The following is a 19,370-nucleotide window of genomic DNA, read 5'->3' as shown; positions in this document are numbered from 1 at the left end:
GTATTTACTGCTGTTACATTACAGCACAATCCATGTTTGTGCAGTGTAATGATAAGAAATGATAGATAAAACCACAATATCCTCCTCCCCCACCCTCTCCTGCCCCATGTAATCCAGAGATCAAAGCCCTAATTTCAGCAAGCAGAATTTTACACGATTTTAGTACTGACAATTTTACACTTCAGCCAGAATGCTTTTGTAGTGGCTCCATTTTGGGGTAGCTATAACAGGAGAATTACAGCAGTGGGAAATGATCTTTCCAATAGGCAAATATGTATTACAAGGATCACAGCATTAATGTTTTATTGTTTGCACAATGATAAGTTGCACATGTGGAAAAACAGTACACATTTAGAATTAGTTTCACAAATTAATACATTACAAGAAAGTCCAGTGGTTTAACGTATTAACTATTAAAAAAGCATTAACAAAGAAATACAAACAGTAGGGTTTTGACTGCAGCCCAAAGGAAAAAAAAAGGCTGAAATCAAAATAAACTGAACTTTTAATTTTCTCAGTTATAACCCCCCCACACACATTATATCCCTTCCTAAGAGAATGTTCACAGAGATGCAAAGATATACAAGTGTACAAAAGTGAAGAATTCTGTGCTCAGTTTCCCTTACTTTTTACCAGATTAAGTGACAAAACTGCCTATCTGTCAAAGGGCAATCATTGCTGAATGCAGGCATCACTATTAGAACATATAAAATGGTAGTAACAACACTAACAATAGAAAGCAACTGACTTGGTACTAGAAAAGTTTTATGCACTATAACTGTTTTTAGAAAAAAAGGTGCTTTTGTGAAAATGATTGTGAATATTCATTTGATGCATGTTACATAGGAAACATCCTCTACAGAAAACCAACACTCAGCTCCAGAATTCCATGTTCACACTCCAACTGGTATCTTTATTTGCAAAGATTCAACTGATCTATTATTTATCTCAAATAAGGCAGCATCTCCCCAAGATGTTTTCCAGCTATCTCTAATGCACATTGAATTGAAAATGCACCACAACAAGCTAAGATGTAATATGCAGTGTTCATGCTCTACTGTCACAATAGCTTAATCTTCAAATTACATTGTTTTCCTCTATTCTTTAGCAGCAACTTACTGTACTGTACCTCATATTGGGGGCTGATATGCAACTGCTTTTAAGTCAATGCTAGTAGCACTGACTAGAAGCTAGTGAATTAACTCTTGTAACAGTTAACTAAGGTTTTCATTAGAATAGTATAGCCTATCCCCTCCAATTGCAGAGAAAGAGGCATCAAGCTTGACAGCCCTCTGCTTGCAAACAGATCTTGTCAAATCCTGAGCTTTCACCTGAAAGGCAGCAACGCCCTGCTGTTAAGCACAGGATAAAGAAAGACAAAATCAAGCAGTTTAGGAATATTGCCTGGGAAATGTCTGTGTCTGGCTGCTAAATGAGTAAAAGAAAAAAAATGATGAGGGGAGGGGAAAAAAGGGAGGGGGGACTACTAAGCACTATTTACCAAAGTTAATGAGAGCGTGAAAATTGTATTTCAACTGGTCTTAAACAACAAAACACAAGGTGCAGCGATAACACAGCCTGGGACCCACTATTTGAAACTCTTAGGAACATCAAGATGTGGGACCACAAAACAACATGGAGAAAGTGAACACACAAAGAAAAGGAGACCTGTCTATGGGGCAAGGTTTGCACGTTTTTATTTTATACATTTTATATATATATACACATACATACACACACAGATGTGTGCACTGTACTGTATATATTTACATCCATATACACAAAAACACCCTGAAGTAGATTTAAAGGCCATATCCAAGAACAGAAGATATGAACTCTAGTATTTGTACTAGAATATATTTTATCTGTACAAAAAAACAAATATGCATATATTCATATGGTATAAAGCTTATTAACAAAAAATACTCTGCTACTAGCATTAGGTTAAATAGATGGTTTTACAAGATTCTTTAATAATGCAGTATAGAACATTTCTAAAACTAGGGCCAAAAATAAAAATACATAAATGGGTATCTATTCACAGGAAAATAGCTGTTCAATATGATTACATTTAATATTTAAGACTAGGGAAAAGTAGCAAAATTTTTTTTTTTTTTTTTTATAAATCTCATGGGATGCAATTTAAATAATGCATCAAATCTAGAAAAATAGACTTTACAGATGAACAAAGTTGATTCACTTCTCTCTCCCTAAAAGGGTGCCTATCTTTTCCCTCTCTTGTTTCCAGCTGGGGGTTTCTTCAGCTGAAGAAGTTGCCCTCCTGTCCCAAAGCCTGCAGATGCAGGATTAGAAACCCCGAACGTCAGGCCAGCCGATGCTGTGATGCCAGGATTGCTGAAGTTAAACCCAGATGTAGTCGAGCTGCCAAAGCCTTATGAGGGAGGGAAAAAATATTTTTAAACAGAAGTTATATCATGATTGCAAATTTGTTTTTCCTCGGAGTTGTGAACATGGGCTACGTTACTCCCAATACTTGTACTATTCTATACTCAAACGGATCCACCACAGTGTGCCACATTGCTAATGCACTTGGACTTGCTAAGGTAACTTGGATATACACCATTAACACAGTCTACCCCAATGATTTTAAACAACTACATCCTAAAGCACAGTTGTCTATTACACCATTACACTGCTATGACAGCAGCACCCAAAGGTCCCACTGAAACTGAAGCCCTACTATGCAAGAAACCTAACTCCTCCCTCAAGTTCTCAGTCTAAATACACAGTGCATAAGGAGGGTGGGAGCGAAAGCAGAAGTACAAACAGCCCACGGCCCACTCACTTCACCTCGCAGCAGGTTAATGGCAAGGCTGAAACAGAGCTCCCACGTTTGTGCCCTGACTAGACTACCGTTTCCTATCTTCATAACGTATGTGGCATAGACCACATCTTAAATGAGACAGAGAAAATGCTCAAAAATCCTTGCCAAATTCTTGGTATTTAAAAAACACCCTTTACGACTTGAATCAAGAGACAACATTGAAAACAAAGCTTTGGAAAAAAAAATGAATAAATAGGCAAGTGAATTTTGCTGTTGTAAATCCTCTCCTGCCTTTTCTACAAATGTAAAAAAGTGAAGTTTCCTTTGGTTCAATTATAAAGCACAATCAGGTGAACAAAATCTGTCTGCAGTTTTCAGCAACTTTAACATCAACTCAGTTTACTTTGTTTTGTGAATTTATATCAGTTATGCATAACCACCTGGAATAATAGTTGAAACTATTAGAGAATGCTAGAAATTTCTCAATTACGAGTTAATAAGAAGTTCATAACAGCTTTCATTTTGTTCAAGAAAAAAACATACAAAACAAATATGACATGCACAAGTTTAAAATTTTAAACAATTTCATACTAGTTGCACATGAAAACCTACAAATAATGAAAATGTTAAGAAAAAAGAGAACTGTTTCAAAAGCCAAAAAAGGGTATATTCTTAACAAGCATTATTTAACATATAGTTTCATCAGCTCTCAAGTAGAATAGCCAAACAGTTAAAACAGGGCGTTAGTCATATCGGTATCCTCAAGTCAGTGCTCTACAGTATCTTCAAAACAGAAATAAAAACCGAAGTGGATGTCTCATTGGATTTCCAGAGTTGCTCATACAAATCTGATGTTTTCTTTTCTCTCACTTGTAAGTGAAGCTTTAGCTCAAGAACTATTATTTCAAAACATAAGGTGAAACTTTCTTCTGCAACATCTGGACCTGGGTTACACATCTGAACGTGGACAGTTTATTCTGATGTCAGTAAAATCCCCTATTATCTACATTACAATAACTGCACTTCTTCAACACTGCCCTTGTAGTAAGTGTGCTGATGCAGAATTTAAGCGACTAGTGGCATCGTTCACTTGGGCCTAATTTGTCTCTCATCCTAGGAAACAGAGGGTGAAGCATATGCAACTATTCCTCCATTTCCTTGTTAACTCAGAATCCCAAGAAAGATTTTAGGAGAATAAACCTGCTGTCCTTCTGGAAGTCTCCTGAATAAAAAAAAATTCTTAATAACCAAAGTTCTATTTGGTAAGTTATCTTAAATACATACTTGAAGTTAACAGATAAGTATTGTCTCCTATAGAAAATATCACAGATGCCATTCATAATAAAGCTACATGTGATCTGAAGTGTCAGGAGCTCAATATGTGAAGGTAAAGTGTAAGTTAATTACCTCCATGTAGGTGCTCCTAGATGAAGGGTTTAAATTATTTTGAAGCACGCAGGGAAGGCAGTTTGTGCTTTGAGTGATTAGAATGAGATGCATGAACTGTGTGATAAAAGATAATTTGTTAATTTAATTATAACCTGGAAAGTAATAGCTGGTATGTTGGAAGTGGCACTTGTGGTAGCCACAGAAGTGTAGAAAGGCAAAAAGACAAGTTTGCCCAAGTGGCCCTGTCCCGTTAAGGCAGTATAAAAAGGTCATGGTTCTTTTCTTAAAGAAACCCAAACCCTAAAGCAGATAATTCAAATGAAAATTTTTAGGAATAAAAACTTTGAACAAAGTATACACTCTGTCTTATTCCTGTTGTCAGGAAAGAGAGCCATGAAATAGCTCACTTCTAGAGGCCAAAGTCACACAGACAAGGTCTTGAAGAACTGTAGCTACAATGAGATCAACAATTTTTTTCTCGAAATTAACTTATGTGCAAACAATTATTCTCAGAAATTAGATTAAAATGTGCCCCTTAAGGGCATAGATTTAGCATCTCTCCCTAAAGGACCTTAGGGTACATTCTGTTCACTGGACATCTGCATCTCTGCTTGTCAGCCCTTTAGATATGGAAGCCAAACAGAAGATAGGCACCTCCTGTAAAAGTATTTTTTGTTTTAATACTAGGAGCAGATGTCTTAGAGGCAATCTGCTCCCTCCCAAACCCTGCATCTCATTGGTGCTCTAAATCAAATGGATTTCTAGCACAGCTTTCACTTACTAAAGCCTCTGTATCTAAAACCTGTTCATAGTTACACACTGATTCTATTAAGGTCTATTTTTCAGCAGTATGAGCATGTCCAGCCACAATTCCACTCAATTTTCTCTTATTCCCTTGTACTGAGACTTTTGTTCTTTAATAAAAGCAAGTCTCCAACATGAATTTCTGACTCAGATCTTCAAAGCATGTTTAGCACCTCAGTTCTCATTTAAAAAAACAAACACACTATATTATATATAAAACACCTTAACATTATCTCCATAAATTTTATGGTGTTCTTTTTCTCCCTTTTCCATCACTTTGGGTGTCTTAATGCTCCTTACAACATCCTACTCAAATCAAGCCTTTTGCGCTGCCATCACATGAACAAGAGTAGGAATTAACTGGGACTTAAGACTACGAGTCAGCTTTCCACAATGAAAGGAAGCTCTTCCCATGTTTCAGGTAGAAGTTCGAGACACTTGTTCAATCTTGCAATTGTGTGTAGTAAAGGAATTAAGTGAAGACTGTAGTTGCTCTACCTTTCATCTACTTAACACAGAGGATAGCAGGACTGCTCCTGCACTAAACCCAAGCTATTATTACTATACAACATAGGAATTTTGGACAGACAGGTAAAAGTAAATGTATTTCTGGACTACCAAACTTATCTGGACATTTCTATTCCATAATCCCAAATCAAGCAATCTGGGTCAAGATTTTTGTGAACACTCATATTTTGTAAACACAAAATGACAGGAATTACATTTAGTATTTTATATTCCTGGTTACCTCCTTCTGTAGTTGAGACTCGAGATAACCAAAAAACACTCTTCATTTTATTGGGTGCAATTCCCTCACTGCTAAAGAGGGACTGGGCACTGCGACCAAAGCCCGGTTTGAGTAATATGGTGAAATGACACCTAGATTATCTCTGGACACCACCAACATAGCTAACACAGACTTGCTATTTACTTTGGTTTGATACCTCATTAGTAGTGGGCAACTGATTCATACAGCTAATTTTGCAATTATAATATTTTTAAACATGCTAAAAAATACTAAGTTATACTGTTTACAGAATTTCAAGGTGCTGAATTACAATGCTGTTAATTATATGAAATATTAGATACTTAATATAGGCTCAGGAAAAAGAAGCTACAAGATAAAAATGTAAGCGGTGCAAGTTTTTACTTGCTTCTGATATCAAAAACTAAGCAAAAGAAGGCTGATGCTTAGAATTTGCATACAGCAAAGTCAGAGATGTTCTACCAAGAATTTACACGGATGTTATGCATTCATGAATGTCATATAGCCAACCTAAGTGAGCTATTTCCACTTTATTATACAACATTTAAGAAACTTTCTAGGCCTAATTTGACAGAATAACCCAACAATAACCAAGAAAGAAAAAGGCAACTAACAAGACACTGGTTCAATATAATGTACTAGGAATTTACATAACAAATACCAGCCACTTACTACAGTCATAATAATAACTGTTAAATGAAACAAAAAACCCCAATCAACCAAACAACAAAAGGTTTGCTTTTAAAAAAGAAACATGCTTCCAAAAACCCATCCCAGAAGACAAGATTCTCCAATCTGCCATTGAACAAAGACTGCAGGAAACCATATGCTAAAAACAACCCCCCCCCCAAACCCACACCACCACACACACACCCCCAGACCAAAACAACTCCCATTGAAAAAGTAAATAGAGATGCAATCTACAGAAGTGACTGAGATTTCAAAGGTGAGCTGAGGAGCAACTACATCTATATTTTCACCTTCTCACCAACAACTAAGTAAAACACAAAAAAGTCAAATGAGTACCGAAATCAGTAGTTCCACTGCTATAGAAATGTTTTCAAAATACTTAACACATACATGTGAATTATGAGTATATACAAAAATAAAATACTTATAACTTGCTATTCAGAATATAAAGGATAAGCAAATAAACAGCTCTAAGGAAAGCTTCAAAACTTCAAAAGTAAAGGTAAAATTATTTTTTAGAATACAGAACATCAAGTCACTGGTATATGTCACAAATTTTTAAATTTCAATAGCACTGTAACAGTATTTCTTATGCATTTAAATGACTGCATTTGTGTGCCTCAAACTGCTTCTGATCCAAATCCCCTACTCCCACTTCTAATTATAGATACCATCAAGTGAAAAACATTAGTTTTTTTTTTTTAAAGCATCCAGTGAGCACTTAAAACTTCTCTTAAAATTCATATTTAGCAAGCAAATACTCTTTAATGGTTATATACACATGCAACTTTAAGCACATCTGTTTCAGCAACCTTCTTAGACTGCATTTAGTAGTTTGATTATAGCACTTTTGCTTTAAGATAAACTTGAATTCAGGAAAAAACAACCAACCTGCACTTAGACTACCTGATGGTTTACTTGCAGTTCCAAATCCAAATGATGATGCACCTGTGGCACTACTTCCAAAGGCAGAGCTACTTCCAAATCCTAGAAAAATAACAGCAAGGACACACAACAACAACAAGATGCTGCAATTAAAGACAAAAGTTTTGGATACGTATTCTAAAAGCAAGTAATTCTAAGCATTATTTGATAAGCAAAAATATTCCTAAGGTTAATGCCTCAGGAATATCTTATTCTCAATGGAGCACTACTTTCCATAAGAAAACAGCGAAATGCAAACAGGAAAGCGTTGGAGAGTCTTAAACTATTCCCATCAAAAACCAAAAGGGAGTAAAAGAAAGTACTATAAATGATCGTAGGTGAAATGAAATGTCTGAGGTTACAACACTGCTATTCGACTGTTATTAAACTGGCAGATTAAATGATATACTACATAGGCCAACACTAAAAATTCAGACAAAAGTTTATTACTTATTACAGAAAGCCACAATCTTCATCTACAACCAAGAGAAAAATTTTCTACACTTAAAGCAGAGTAGAGGTTTTCTTGAGTTTAAATTCAACTTTATTTTATTTGGGATCAGTTTCATCCTATTTAAGAGACCAGAAGATAGGTTTGGAAATAGAATTTCATGATATTTAATGGAAAAAGATGATCAAAAATGGGCCACCATAATTGTATTACTGTAATAAAACTAATTCTGTTCATTTTGTAATTGAGATAATTATAATTTCAAAATACATATATTTCAAAATAAAGAACTCAAATTTTATTAACATGAAATGACTTCAAAATACGGAAATGAGTTGATATTTGCAGCTTAAGATAGAAGCCAGACAAAAGGAAAGGTAAGAAATATATTCTTTAGTTTGGGCTATTTCAACAGGTAGTTATCAAAGTGAGAACAATCTTTACACTTGAGGAAATTATGCCCCCATTTTAAAGTTTAACTGTCAGGAAAAAATACTTTTAACTGGAGCCTTTACCATTCTTTTAAAGAAGTGTTTTACATTTTAAAACCAGTAATGGTTTGGACATGCTGTCTGAATGAGCATTCCATTGTCTTCTGTATTTTTTAAACCAAATAAGAGTTCTAAGTGCGTATAATAGCAAGTATTAGTTGAACGCAAGACAGTTTAAGTGCCACACTTCTTTTTTGTCCTATCTAGCTTGAAATGAATTACTAACGGTCAGGCAAGTATCTGTGTCAGCAAGTATTTCACGAAGCACAGGATCTATATGCTACACATCTTAAATACTTAAGTGCAAAAGCCTATTTACATTACTGACAATTCACACAAAACGTATTACGAAAACAGAGCAAGTTTCCTGGTTAAAGTGCAGTTTTGAGAATATATATTAAAAATTGCCATTGTTTTTTTCCCCTCCATTAAAAATACATATTTTTTGCATGCCTGAAGTATACACTCTGCTCCTCTGTTTCCAAAAGCACCATGGCAGGATATTTTGTGTGTATTCCTGTATTCTACTACTGCTTCCTTCCTTCCGTCTTTTTGATTTGTCAAGAGACCATGATTTTACAAATGAATATAGAAGAAATGTAAGCAAAGTACCTTCCTAAGCAGAGAACTAGTAAAGAAAGAACAAAAGTTAGGCCTCTAAGACACAGCTAGATGCCAATATCCATCTGTTTAAAATAAAGTGTTCTTGAATTTATATAGGAAAGATATGCAAATATACAGACAGCCTCTAGTCTATAAGCTCTGTGGTTGAAAAGCAACTTTCCTTTATGTTTTTAAGGAATCTAAAACACTGTGGGAGTGATCTGATAATTTAGAAATAAATATTTTTTTCTTGTTTTAGATGAAGACAGGCTTTCCTTTATTTGAAAAGGTTTACAATCTGAGAAAATACATTACTAGATTTAAGAATAATTTCAAGATGATTGTGTGAAGGTAAAACTGATATAATCTTTAAGTACTATATACTGCAGGAGATAAGTCATTCTAATAGCTAGCGATGTTTAATTAAATACTTTATGACAGTGATTCCCAAATATTGCTCATAAAGCAGCAAAATGGAAGGATGGGGAGTGGGGCTGCAGAGAGGACAGGGTGTGACAAAAAAATTGAAGCACAATGCATTATGGTTATGCTCGACAGATGTAATTTTCTTTGCAGATCTCACAAAAGCTTCAGAGAACACAAGCGTCTTCTTACTGGCACTTAACATTGCATTCAAATGAAAAGACCTACATGAGTTTTATTTATTTTTAAGATCACTACCTACTCTTTCATGGTTGCATGCACTTTTGGTATACACCCTCCCGCTCCTTGCGCTATAAATCCACATTTTGATGATAAGAAAATATTTTCCCCTTACTTTCAGATGTTGCACTGCTTTACAGCTTGAGAAAAGGATTACTTTTTTCCCCTACCTCAACACTGAGGGACAGATAGACAGCTAGAGCAAATATGTTTCTGCAAGCAGGATCCCAGAACTATAGCCGTTTTCTAGCACTTTGTCTTATCTTAATCCAAGCAGAAATGGGTTCTCATAGTTAACAGTTGTACATACAGGTGAAAAACTTCTATAGGTTAGCCACTGCCTGTTCCAGTGTCTCAGGTGCCTAACTTTCAAATACATAACAAATGAATTCAGGTTCTAGTTACAAAAAGATGTACTTGACGCACTTCCCCTAGCTTTAGGAACATCCCTATGCAGTTACTTCATCCTGTTTATTCCAGGTCTTCAGTATAACGCTATCAAACTTAGTAACTCTCTCTGCAAGGCATGAAGAAGTTTGGAAAGTACATCTTGTCAAACTGCAGGTCTATCACTGAAACAGATCATCCTCTTAGAGAAGTTTAAGTTTTGCAAGAGATTCAGATGTGCGGTATAATAATTTAATGAAACATTAAAAAAGTTAAAGTGTACCTCCAAGGCTTGAAGAAACTAAGCCACTTGATTGCAAGCCAGTGCCAATACCTGAGCCGAATGGCGTTCCAAAACTAACTCCCAGAGATGGCTGTGGCCCTGGTATAAAAAAAATGAGAACAAACTTGCCTTACTCTTTCATAGTAAAAAGATCCTTTATTTATTTAATCAACTATTTGATCACGTGAACATCATTGCTTTCAACAAACCCCATCAAGTCCAAACTTTACCTCCTCAAAATTTCTCACTAAATTGTCTGCCTCTACATCCACCTGGTAATATCTAAGCAAACACTGACCATAATAAGGTGAAACTAGCCAAAACTAGTAACATGACAATAGCATTATATAGTATAAAAAGTTAACTGGTCTCATTTTAAAAACTTTCATGTATTAATCATTAATCAAAACCTTAACAGAACTATAGGTAACAGTATTTTGCCACCTGTATTAATGAAATCAGAGAAAGGATAACCTTCAAATTAAAAAGGTAAGAATTAACACTAATGTAATTAAAATTGCATTACCAAAAGTTAATTTAATAAATAGGAACCTTCACAGCTACTCAAATATTGCATCCAAATTTAAACAGAACACTAAGTAGATAAAAAAACAAGACAATGACTTTATTTTATCAAATTTATTGTTCATTTTTAAGCAAGTCAATTACACAGTAACATGACAATTCAAATCTTTTCCACACAAGTGATAACTTAGTTCTGTTAAGCTTTGCTACATTACACCATTCAAGGTATACTAGTCAAACCACCTGTTTAAATAAACATTTACAAAAGGCACAGTTCTGTGTACCTTAATGAGCTAGATACATTCATGAGTTTCAGATTCAGAAGTTTGTCCCATCATTAAAAAAATTGACAGTAGTTTCCCCTGCATAATCACATTAAGATGCAGGGCTGTCAAAACCATTTTCAGTCTGCCAAGATAAAATTTACAGCCTTAGTTTCCTTTTTTCCTTGAGGGATGAAGAATCAACTTGCTAGCCCATTACTAACATATTTTAAAATAATTAATTCTGATAAATAATTTATTAAAATATGTTGACAGTTTTCACAGTACAATCTTATATTCCTGTTTTTTTCAAGCAGTTATCAGTGCACTAGTTAAAAAGTTTAATCAGAGATAAAATACAGTGCCAAACTCTTAATCCACAGACATTCCCATCTTTCCTTAAGACAGCCTTCTCTATGTGACTATCAGATACTTATGTACTACACCTGTGAAAGCAATCATTTATTCAAATATTATTATAAAGCTCAAATGATTCCAGTCTTCTTCCCAACCCATTATCACTTTTGGGATTATTTTCATTTGAAAATTCCTACAAAGTTTCTTGCAACTCATTTTTGTCTGAAGTTTCAAAGTGCAAATATTTTAAGCTTTTTAAATCAATTCAGTTTTTGAAACTTTAAATGGAAAAATCATTTTGAATCAAGTGAAAGGCACTGTATATTGAATAGCAACATTTTTGCAAGGAACACAATATTCTTATGTGATCCAAGCTGAATGACATCTGTATACTCATAGTGTTAAACTAAATTTTAAGAGCAACTAAAGTTGTTAGCTTTTAGTCTCTGCTTAGCAAGAAATAGTTAGGAAATCCAAGCTAATTTTTCAGCTTAAAAAAAAAAAGTATATTAGATGTTCTGGTTACAAATTTTCACATAAATGTAAAACTAAACTTGTTTACATCCAGTTTAAATACTGACATCTACCTAGCAGCTCTTTAAAAATAAAGACAACATTGTTAACCAACAAAAAGAAACAAAAAACACCTTACACAAGTCACTTTGTTAGATGACTAACTAAAAAAAGAACCCAAAGCATATCTAGTTCCTTCTCAGCTTAAAAGAGCACACAGGTTCCCTGCTTTAGTAGGGGGCACTGTTAGTGGAAGACCTTAGAACAGAACAGACACTACAGTCCTCCAAACTTGTCTTCAAATGCAATGTGTTTTTTAGAGCCAGTAAAAAAACCCTTAATCTAAAATACCTCAGGTTATATAAAACAGGATCTCATACCTTAGGTTAACAAGGCGATATTTGCTGATTTTGTACCATAATTTTCTGAAGGCATCATTACTATTTATAATCCTTGCAAGTAAACATACATAATTTTCAATAGCAAAAAACTAGTAATAAAGATTCTTCAATGCCAAAAGTACTAGCAAAAATTGGCACTTTTGGCTTTTATGAGACAAATTCATTAAAACAAATATTTTAATGTTTTTAAACTTACTATGTTTGCTCTGTAGAGCATTTCAGTTTCATGGATAGGACCTACTACCAAGAGTCTAGTTAGGTCAGCAAGATTTCCCACCAAAGCAACATTCTGCAATTTTTGAAAATCACAACTGGTCCTAACAGAGAACAACTTTAGAGTCACAATTCAGACCTGATTCCAACAAAGCAACACGCTGATTAAATTTAATCAAGGTTAAGATCATGTTACACAATAAAAAAAAATTTAAGTGCTGTAAAGATTTCAGTATGACTTTCCAATACCACTTCAATCCCATTGAGTCAAGTCAAAACAAAGCAAAGCATGCTAGTGTCTTCGTAATGCTTTGACTCACTCTGTACTCTGCCAGTTAAGGAGAGAGTAACTAATATCTTAAAAGAAAAAAAAAAAAGGAAAAAAAAAAAGAAAAGTTAGCTTGGAAAAAGCATTTATTTGGTTAAGACAACTAAGTCTTACCAGAAAAACACTAGATCAGTTTCAGCCTTGTGCATTTACAGCTCTTAGTTCACTAGGCTTTAATTTCCCTTAAAAATCTTTTACTTTAATACCATCAATGATAATAATGTAGGTAGACTAGCCACCATCATTTTAACTTCCTTGGTGTTAAAAGACTGCTCAGGGAAGGTGCAGGAGAGGCAGTGGTTAAAACTCTAGCTACTAGTGCACAAAAAGCATGGCCACCACTGCTACCAATAAAGCTGTGCTCAGGGCAAAAAGTGCAAAGTTCAGGAGAAAAGCTGAGTGCAGACTCAAGCGTTATTAAATAACTCTAGCTTCTGTTAAATGGCACAGAAACTGTGCTCCACTGTGTAAGCCACAGCCCTGGTCTCCTGATTATCCACCCCAGGAGACCAGTGGAGCACACCTCTGCCCCCTTCTGTACAGCCAGGATCCACTGACTTTGTCCCAACAGGAGCAGGAAGGGGAAGGAGGAGATGGCATGCACCGGAGTCATGTCTTGGCATACAGGTAGAACATAGATGGGTGCACACCTACACCCAGGAACTGGGAAACATTCCTGGATCCCACAATTTAGATGTAATTACCAAACCTTTTGACTTCTGAACGTGAATTTAAAACAAATTATGATGTCTTTTCCAGAGAAAGAACAGTAACTCACTAATTCTAAATCAACCTTATGAAATAGGCTTAACCGTCAAATATTAAGAAAAAAGAAAAAAGACATAACCATCCTGATCCCCCAATATTAGAGTACCATATATTACATTTTAATCAAAAGCTTTAAAGCCCAGATTAATTTTCTTGCTTTATTCTTATCTTCAAGAACAGCAACAGGAGGTCAGGTATTACATGCACCCCTCTTCTCCCCCCCATACATACACCTCCTCACTTCAAAATTTTTCCTCTCAAAACCTTCTACCATCCCTTGCATATCCCACTCTTCACGATCTAGAACTTGTAAAGAAATATGCATGATTTTAACTTTGAGTAGCGGAAAGTTTATAAAAATTAATAACTTAACACAAAGCTAAAAACATGCAAATATTTGCAGAGTTTTACTGCAGCAGATGGACATCTGAAAACGTTTCCTCAGACAAGGAAGAGGAAACAAAGACGACAATCTTTTAATATTAAGATTCCTGCAAAACTGAAGGAAAAGATCCTTACCCTTTTCCACTGAGAATAAGGCAAAAAGTAGTAGCCTTAAATGGAAGCTAAGAAGTTTCAGGTAACATGTTGGGAGAAAAAAAAGTCAAGAATTGAGAATATTATTTCAGGGAAGTTGGGAATTTTCCTTCATAGCAAGTGTTTAAGACTGAACAAAGATCTCTCGGGAATAGCTCAAGCCTGACTGACCCTGCTTTTGAGGAGAAGGCACAGACAAGATGACTCCTGGTTCCACCTGATCCTATTTATTTCTTTAAGAGTTTTAAATATTCTGAAGGGCCACTCAAAACATCAACCTACCTCTATTTCTGATCGCCAGCTTTTCAAGGAAGAGTTACATGGAGTGACAATATTCCAACTGAAATAGCAGTAAACTCAAGTTGTCATCTACTTTTGTTGGCATGTGAGAGATAAGTTAATGGTTTTGTTCCATCTGCAACCACAATCACTCTTATAGATGGCACTTTTTATAAAGACATTTCACAAAACAGACACCCCTCTGCTCCTTTGATTATGAAGTGTTACAAAATACCTCAAGGTATAAAGTCACCTTACCTCATATGTGTCAGTACAGGTCAAGTCTGCATTTTTTTCCACTCCTACCCGTAAGACAATATTCACAAAGTCATGCCATAACCGGCATAAATTTACTGAAGTTACTAGCAGTTCTCTTGAATCAGGACCAAGACAAGGAAATTTGAATCCCTCACCACAATTCATAAAAATGCAGGTAGAACTTTGAATGTGACATCTTAAGTATGTGACTTTTATACACAATTAATCCTGTAATGACTGGGGAGATTTTAAGAAACAAGATACAAGGATAAAGATGAATGGAGAGGGAAATATTTTGGCAATGTTAGCTGCGCAAGCCATGCTTCTCTATATTAAAAACCTGAAGTATGACATGACATTATTTCACAGCTTTTTCTGTTTAAAAATAGACAGCATAACAAAATAGGCAGCATAACAAAAAGATTAAGGACTACAGCAGAAATTCTAAGGAGCAGTATTTCATAGCTTCCTTTGTTGTGCTCAAAATATTTTGGCCTATTTGTCTTCTGACCTATCTCCTTGCTGTTTATAAGGGCCAGGGCTGGAAGCACGTCATATTTTCATTTTACAGAGAAGGCAAGTACTGCCTAATAATTTGTCAAACTCTTAGGGTGCTTGCTGAATAGCTCTCTAATTAAAACCATTCAATACTTGACAACTGTTACAAAACATGGGAGGGAAAGGGTGCTAAGATGACTTTCAGTACACCTATGACGAAGAGCATTTTAGAAAGTAAGTGGTAAAATACAGTTATGTCAGTAAATTATGAAAACCAAAACCTTAGTTAGACCCATATATCCATGTTCAGACAAAATTAAATGGAGGTCAATGTTTCTGCTAAACGATTAAACATCAATTCAATTCTCTAACTTCAGGAATCCACCTCTGAAAAGCGTTGGTTAGTATAACAATGTCAACTAAGGTGCCATAAGTTATTTCCTTTGCCATACATATTTGTCTCCGATTAGCAGTGAGTCATGTACTTCTCCGTTTTGGTCTTCCTCTTATACACACATGAACACACAATCACCCATCCACTCTACTTTCTCTGCTAGTATTTATTTTTAACAGCAGAATGGCAAGCAAACAACTGCTCCAACATCACCCTGCTAAAGGGATTGCTATAAAATAAGCAGCCAGTCATCCATCTTCCTATTCTACAGGTACTGCTCCACTATCCTTCCTATTCTTATAGCATTTTTCATTTTACAATTCCAAAGTGCTATATAAAAATGCATCATTCGTTTTACATAAGAAAAGGTAATATGCATTTAGATATTCTCTCCTCACTGATTTGAAAATAGTTTACTATAACCATACAATTTTGGAAAGAGGCTATACTATGTGTATTCAGAGATGTTACTTAAGAGTGAAGACTAACATTCCAAGGTGTAAATTAGAACAATACAGTAAATATCACTAACACAAGTAAATTCACAAGATCAAATATCTGTTGTATAATTATTGCTAAGTCTACCCTGCATTTTTCTATTGGCTATGTATCAATAACTCTGCTCATCACAACGTTTAGATTTTTAGGCTAACACAAAGGAAGACTTCATAGAAAGTTTTACACAAATTTACTATTGTTGTAACACTAATAATCTATAACTTGAATGCACTCAGACCTGTAGCAGGCTGTTGCTGCTGAGTAAGTGTTGCAGCCATCGCAACGGCTGCTGCATTTGGTATGTTGCTGAAGGGGATCGGTCCACTGGTAGCACGTGGCGCGCTCTGCCACTTCTTAGCTTCTGTTCGTCTTGCCTCAAACACATCCATGGCATCTCCCAGAAAGGTTTTCCTGTAGCCAAGGTATTGGTCTTTGAGCATCTGAAGGGGGTGGGGGAAGCCATTTTAGTTCAGTGTATTTGACATAAAGCCTTAACTTAGACACCAAGTTATTTATAACATTTCCTTAAAAACCCTCCAAGCATCTACTCGTGTAATGAGCTGGAGAGAACTCTTTTGCATCAACTATGGTCAGAAGAGGTTCTTTATTTAAATTCTACAGTGTGATCAAACTTAATAGTAACATGCCAAAAATATCAAAATCTTTCAAAAGTGGTATAAATCAGCACAGTTACACTTATGTCAATGGAGTAGCTAAGCAGCAAAATACAGTCACATAACTAGCTTATTACATAAGCTAGTATTTCATCAGCTGGAAACATACTCTTCAGTGCTACCATTTCTGCATACAGTCTTCTCTTACTTCCTCACCCTTCTTCTATGTTTCTTTCCTTCTTCTCTTTCACATTTCTTTCTTAGAATCGCTATCAAATGGCCTAAATCTGATCCCCTTCACTTACTTCTTCCCCTTCCCACCCAAAACCCCACCCTTTGTGACAAGAGCTGACTTGGCCTTTTCATCATGATTCTTCTCCATCTCTGTCAAAGGTGAGGGAATTATGAATATCTTAGATAACATTAAATGAAGAAATTTATCCCTGTTAAGAACCAACAGAATGACTTCCATCTTCTAACACAGAACTTTTAAATGTAATGTATTTGTTTAGGAAAGACAGAAGATCAGTAGATTAAATTGAATTTTATGGAGAAACACTATTTCTTGTCTTCCAGGCTAAGGACATGCTTGTTTGAGAAGATGAGCACATTTAATTCCTGTCCAAAAATTCTGACTTGGAATGTGAATGGCTGTAAGCCTAAGTGTATCAGAAAGGCATAGAAAGAATGATTCCAGTATCATATCAGGAGTGCTGTCTCTGGACAGTAAAGACATTTTCAGAACTTGGATGAGACTTAACATGATGCCATACTGACTGCAATAGGAGCCAGCAAGTGCCATAAGACATTGTCCAGCAGTTCTTAAGGCTAATTTACACAGAATGATTTAACAAAATTCTGTATCAGAACTGTGCCTAAGCACATTTCATTCTTCACTGAACTTGTATATTGAATGTATCTGTATATTCATGTGATACAAATACATTTATAAACTAACTAGGCTATCAGCCAGCACAAAGATGTCTCAGCCTATTATTTTTCTGTAACTTCAGACCTTTGAATCAAACTGTATGTGCAAACCAGAAAACCTAGTTCAGACAGAGGAATGAGTTATGGTCAACAGCTCTGCCTTCACAAGTCATATCACAACCATCAGAACACAGCTACAGAACACAGCAGGTTCAAAACTGCACTGTCTCCTAGCACTTAACAGTTGATAAACTAAAACTAAATGCAGATCCACTTAAAGAGTACACATTTCCTCCTGTTTTTTAAATTTTTAGCTGTAATTGTACCTTCCAAAATACTAGTCTTCGTGTTCCCTGGATTAAATCTAAAAACAAAAAAATCCACCCCCCCAAGAACACCCTCCAAAACCCTATCTCCTAATTTCAAGCAACACAATATTTAGCCTGAAGTAAGGGCTTTCATCTTCAGTCATATTGACAAGGTACCGAAGATGATATAGCTCATGCTTGCCTACTAAGCCAGCTCTTCACATTGAAGAATAACAAAAAGTATCACCACAGAGACCACAGCACAAGTCAGTCACTGATCTCAGGAGTGAAGAACCCAGCACACATCCTTTCTGCGGAAACTACAGAGGAGCTAACATGTCCAATACCTGGTACCAAAAACGAGTTAACTAAAAGCAGCACAAACATCTGATGAATGAATACAAAGCCAGTCAATACAAGGTCAACCATGGAAGAGAGAGGAAGGAGAGAGAAAAAAAAAAAAAAAGGCAAACAGACAAAAAACAACCAAAAACACCCCCTTTGAGCTGTAATCCAGTGAACATCCATGCTGACCGAAGCACTGAAGCCTGAAAAATCTAGTTCTTACAACAGCCTCAGCTTTCTTCAGTTTTATCCAGGAAAAATAAAGTTTTGGATCTCTAGAGAAAGTGGCACTACTGAAAAGAAGATTCTTCAGAAGAGAAGCAAACAGAAGTTTCACCAGAGCTCTTCCCATTAACAAAGCCACTTAAGCTCAGACAGCAAAAACAATCCCAAACACTTATGCTTTCTCCAAGGTTTTTCCTTATCAAGAAGGGTACTGATTCCAAGAAAAATTAAGGCTTGTAGAAGGCATTTCTCCAGTATGTCTAGAAGCGGAACGAGAAGCTTAAGCTGGAGACAGAAGTTCTGCTTCATTCCATGGAGTCCATGACAGAAAAACAAGTTGAACCTGGCTCCTCTGAAGCTTTGCTATATTAGCATTTTTTTAATAGTCATTTTTCGTATACATATGACTTTCCATGAAAATTGGGGTGAAAAAGAGTCGGAATACAATGTTCACCAAAATTATTTGGTATGTTAAAAATCTTACATGTGAGTATCTACTTTTTTCTGCTACCTATTTGAGTAAGAGTAGATTTAGATCATCTTTGCTTGAAATCACAAGACAAAGCAGGCAAAGAACAAAGTATAAAAGCATCAGCTCAAAGACAGAAATTAAAAAGGAAAGGAATTACATGAAAAAAAAAAAAACCAAAACATTATGCAACCTTAATGGCTATGGTCATTGTTGCCACCATCACTCTAAGTAGAGAATTCAAATCAGACCACTTCAGCTGAACAAAAGTAACTTTATCTGAGCACTTCTCTGGGACAGTTGCTTGGGAATGTTTAAAAGCAACAGTTTCACAAGAAAAGAGAACACCTGAAGACAATATTTTTTCAACAAATGCTGTTTTTTAGTTATTAACACATCAAGACAACATAC

At 35.5% G+C, this 19,370-nt stretch overlaps 1 protein-coding gene across 5 annotated transcripts in view; it reads right to left on the bottom strand.

The window, feature by feature from the left end:
• Nucleotides 1-273: 273 nt before the first annotated feature.
• NUP58 (nucleoporin 58) overlaps nt 274-19,370 on the bottom strand; it is a 40,559-nt gene continuing 21,462 nt past the window's right edge. For 4 of the 5 annotated variants that reach the window (XM_013962147.2, XM_067290519.1, XM_067290511.1 and 1 more), the window contains 4 exons: nt 16,307-16,508; nt 10,237-10,335; nt 7,326-7,421; nt 274-2,392 (listed from right to left, as the gene is read on the bottom strand). In XM_013962147.2, coding sequence (XP_013817601.1) covers nt 2,223-2,392; nt 7,326-7,421; nt 10,237-10,335; nt 16,307-16,508 — 567 coding nt within the window. In that variant the 3' untranslated portion in view covers nt 274-2,222. The remainder of the gene's footprint in view (nt 2,393-7,325; nt 7,422-10,236; nt 10,336-16,306; nt 16,509-19,370) is intronic. The other variant, XM_067290525.1, reaches the window with a different exon arrangement.

The sequence above is a fragment of the Apteryx mantelli genome, chromosome 1 (assembly GCF_036417845.1).
Source record: "Apteryx mantelli isolate bAptMan1 chromosome 1, bAptMan1.hap1, whole genome shotgun sequence".
NCBI lineage: Eukaryota > Metazoa > Chordata > Aves > Apterygiformes > Apterygidae > Apteryx > Apteryx mantelli.
The sequence above is the reverse complement of the archived record's forward strand: the minus strand, read 5'-3'. Positions and strand labels throughout refer to the sequence as shown.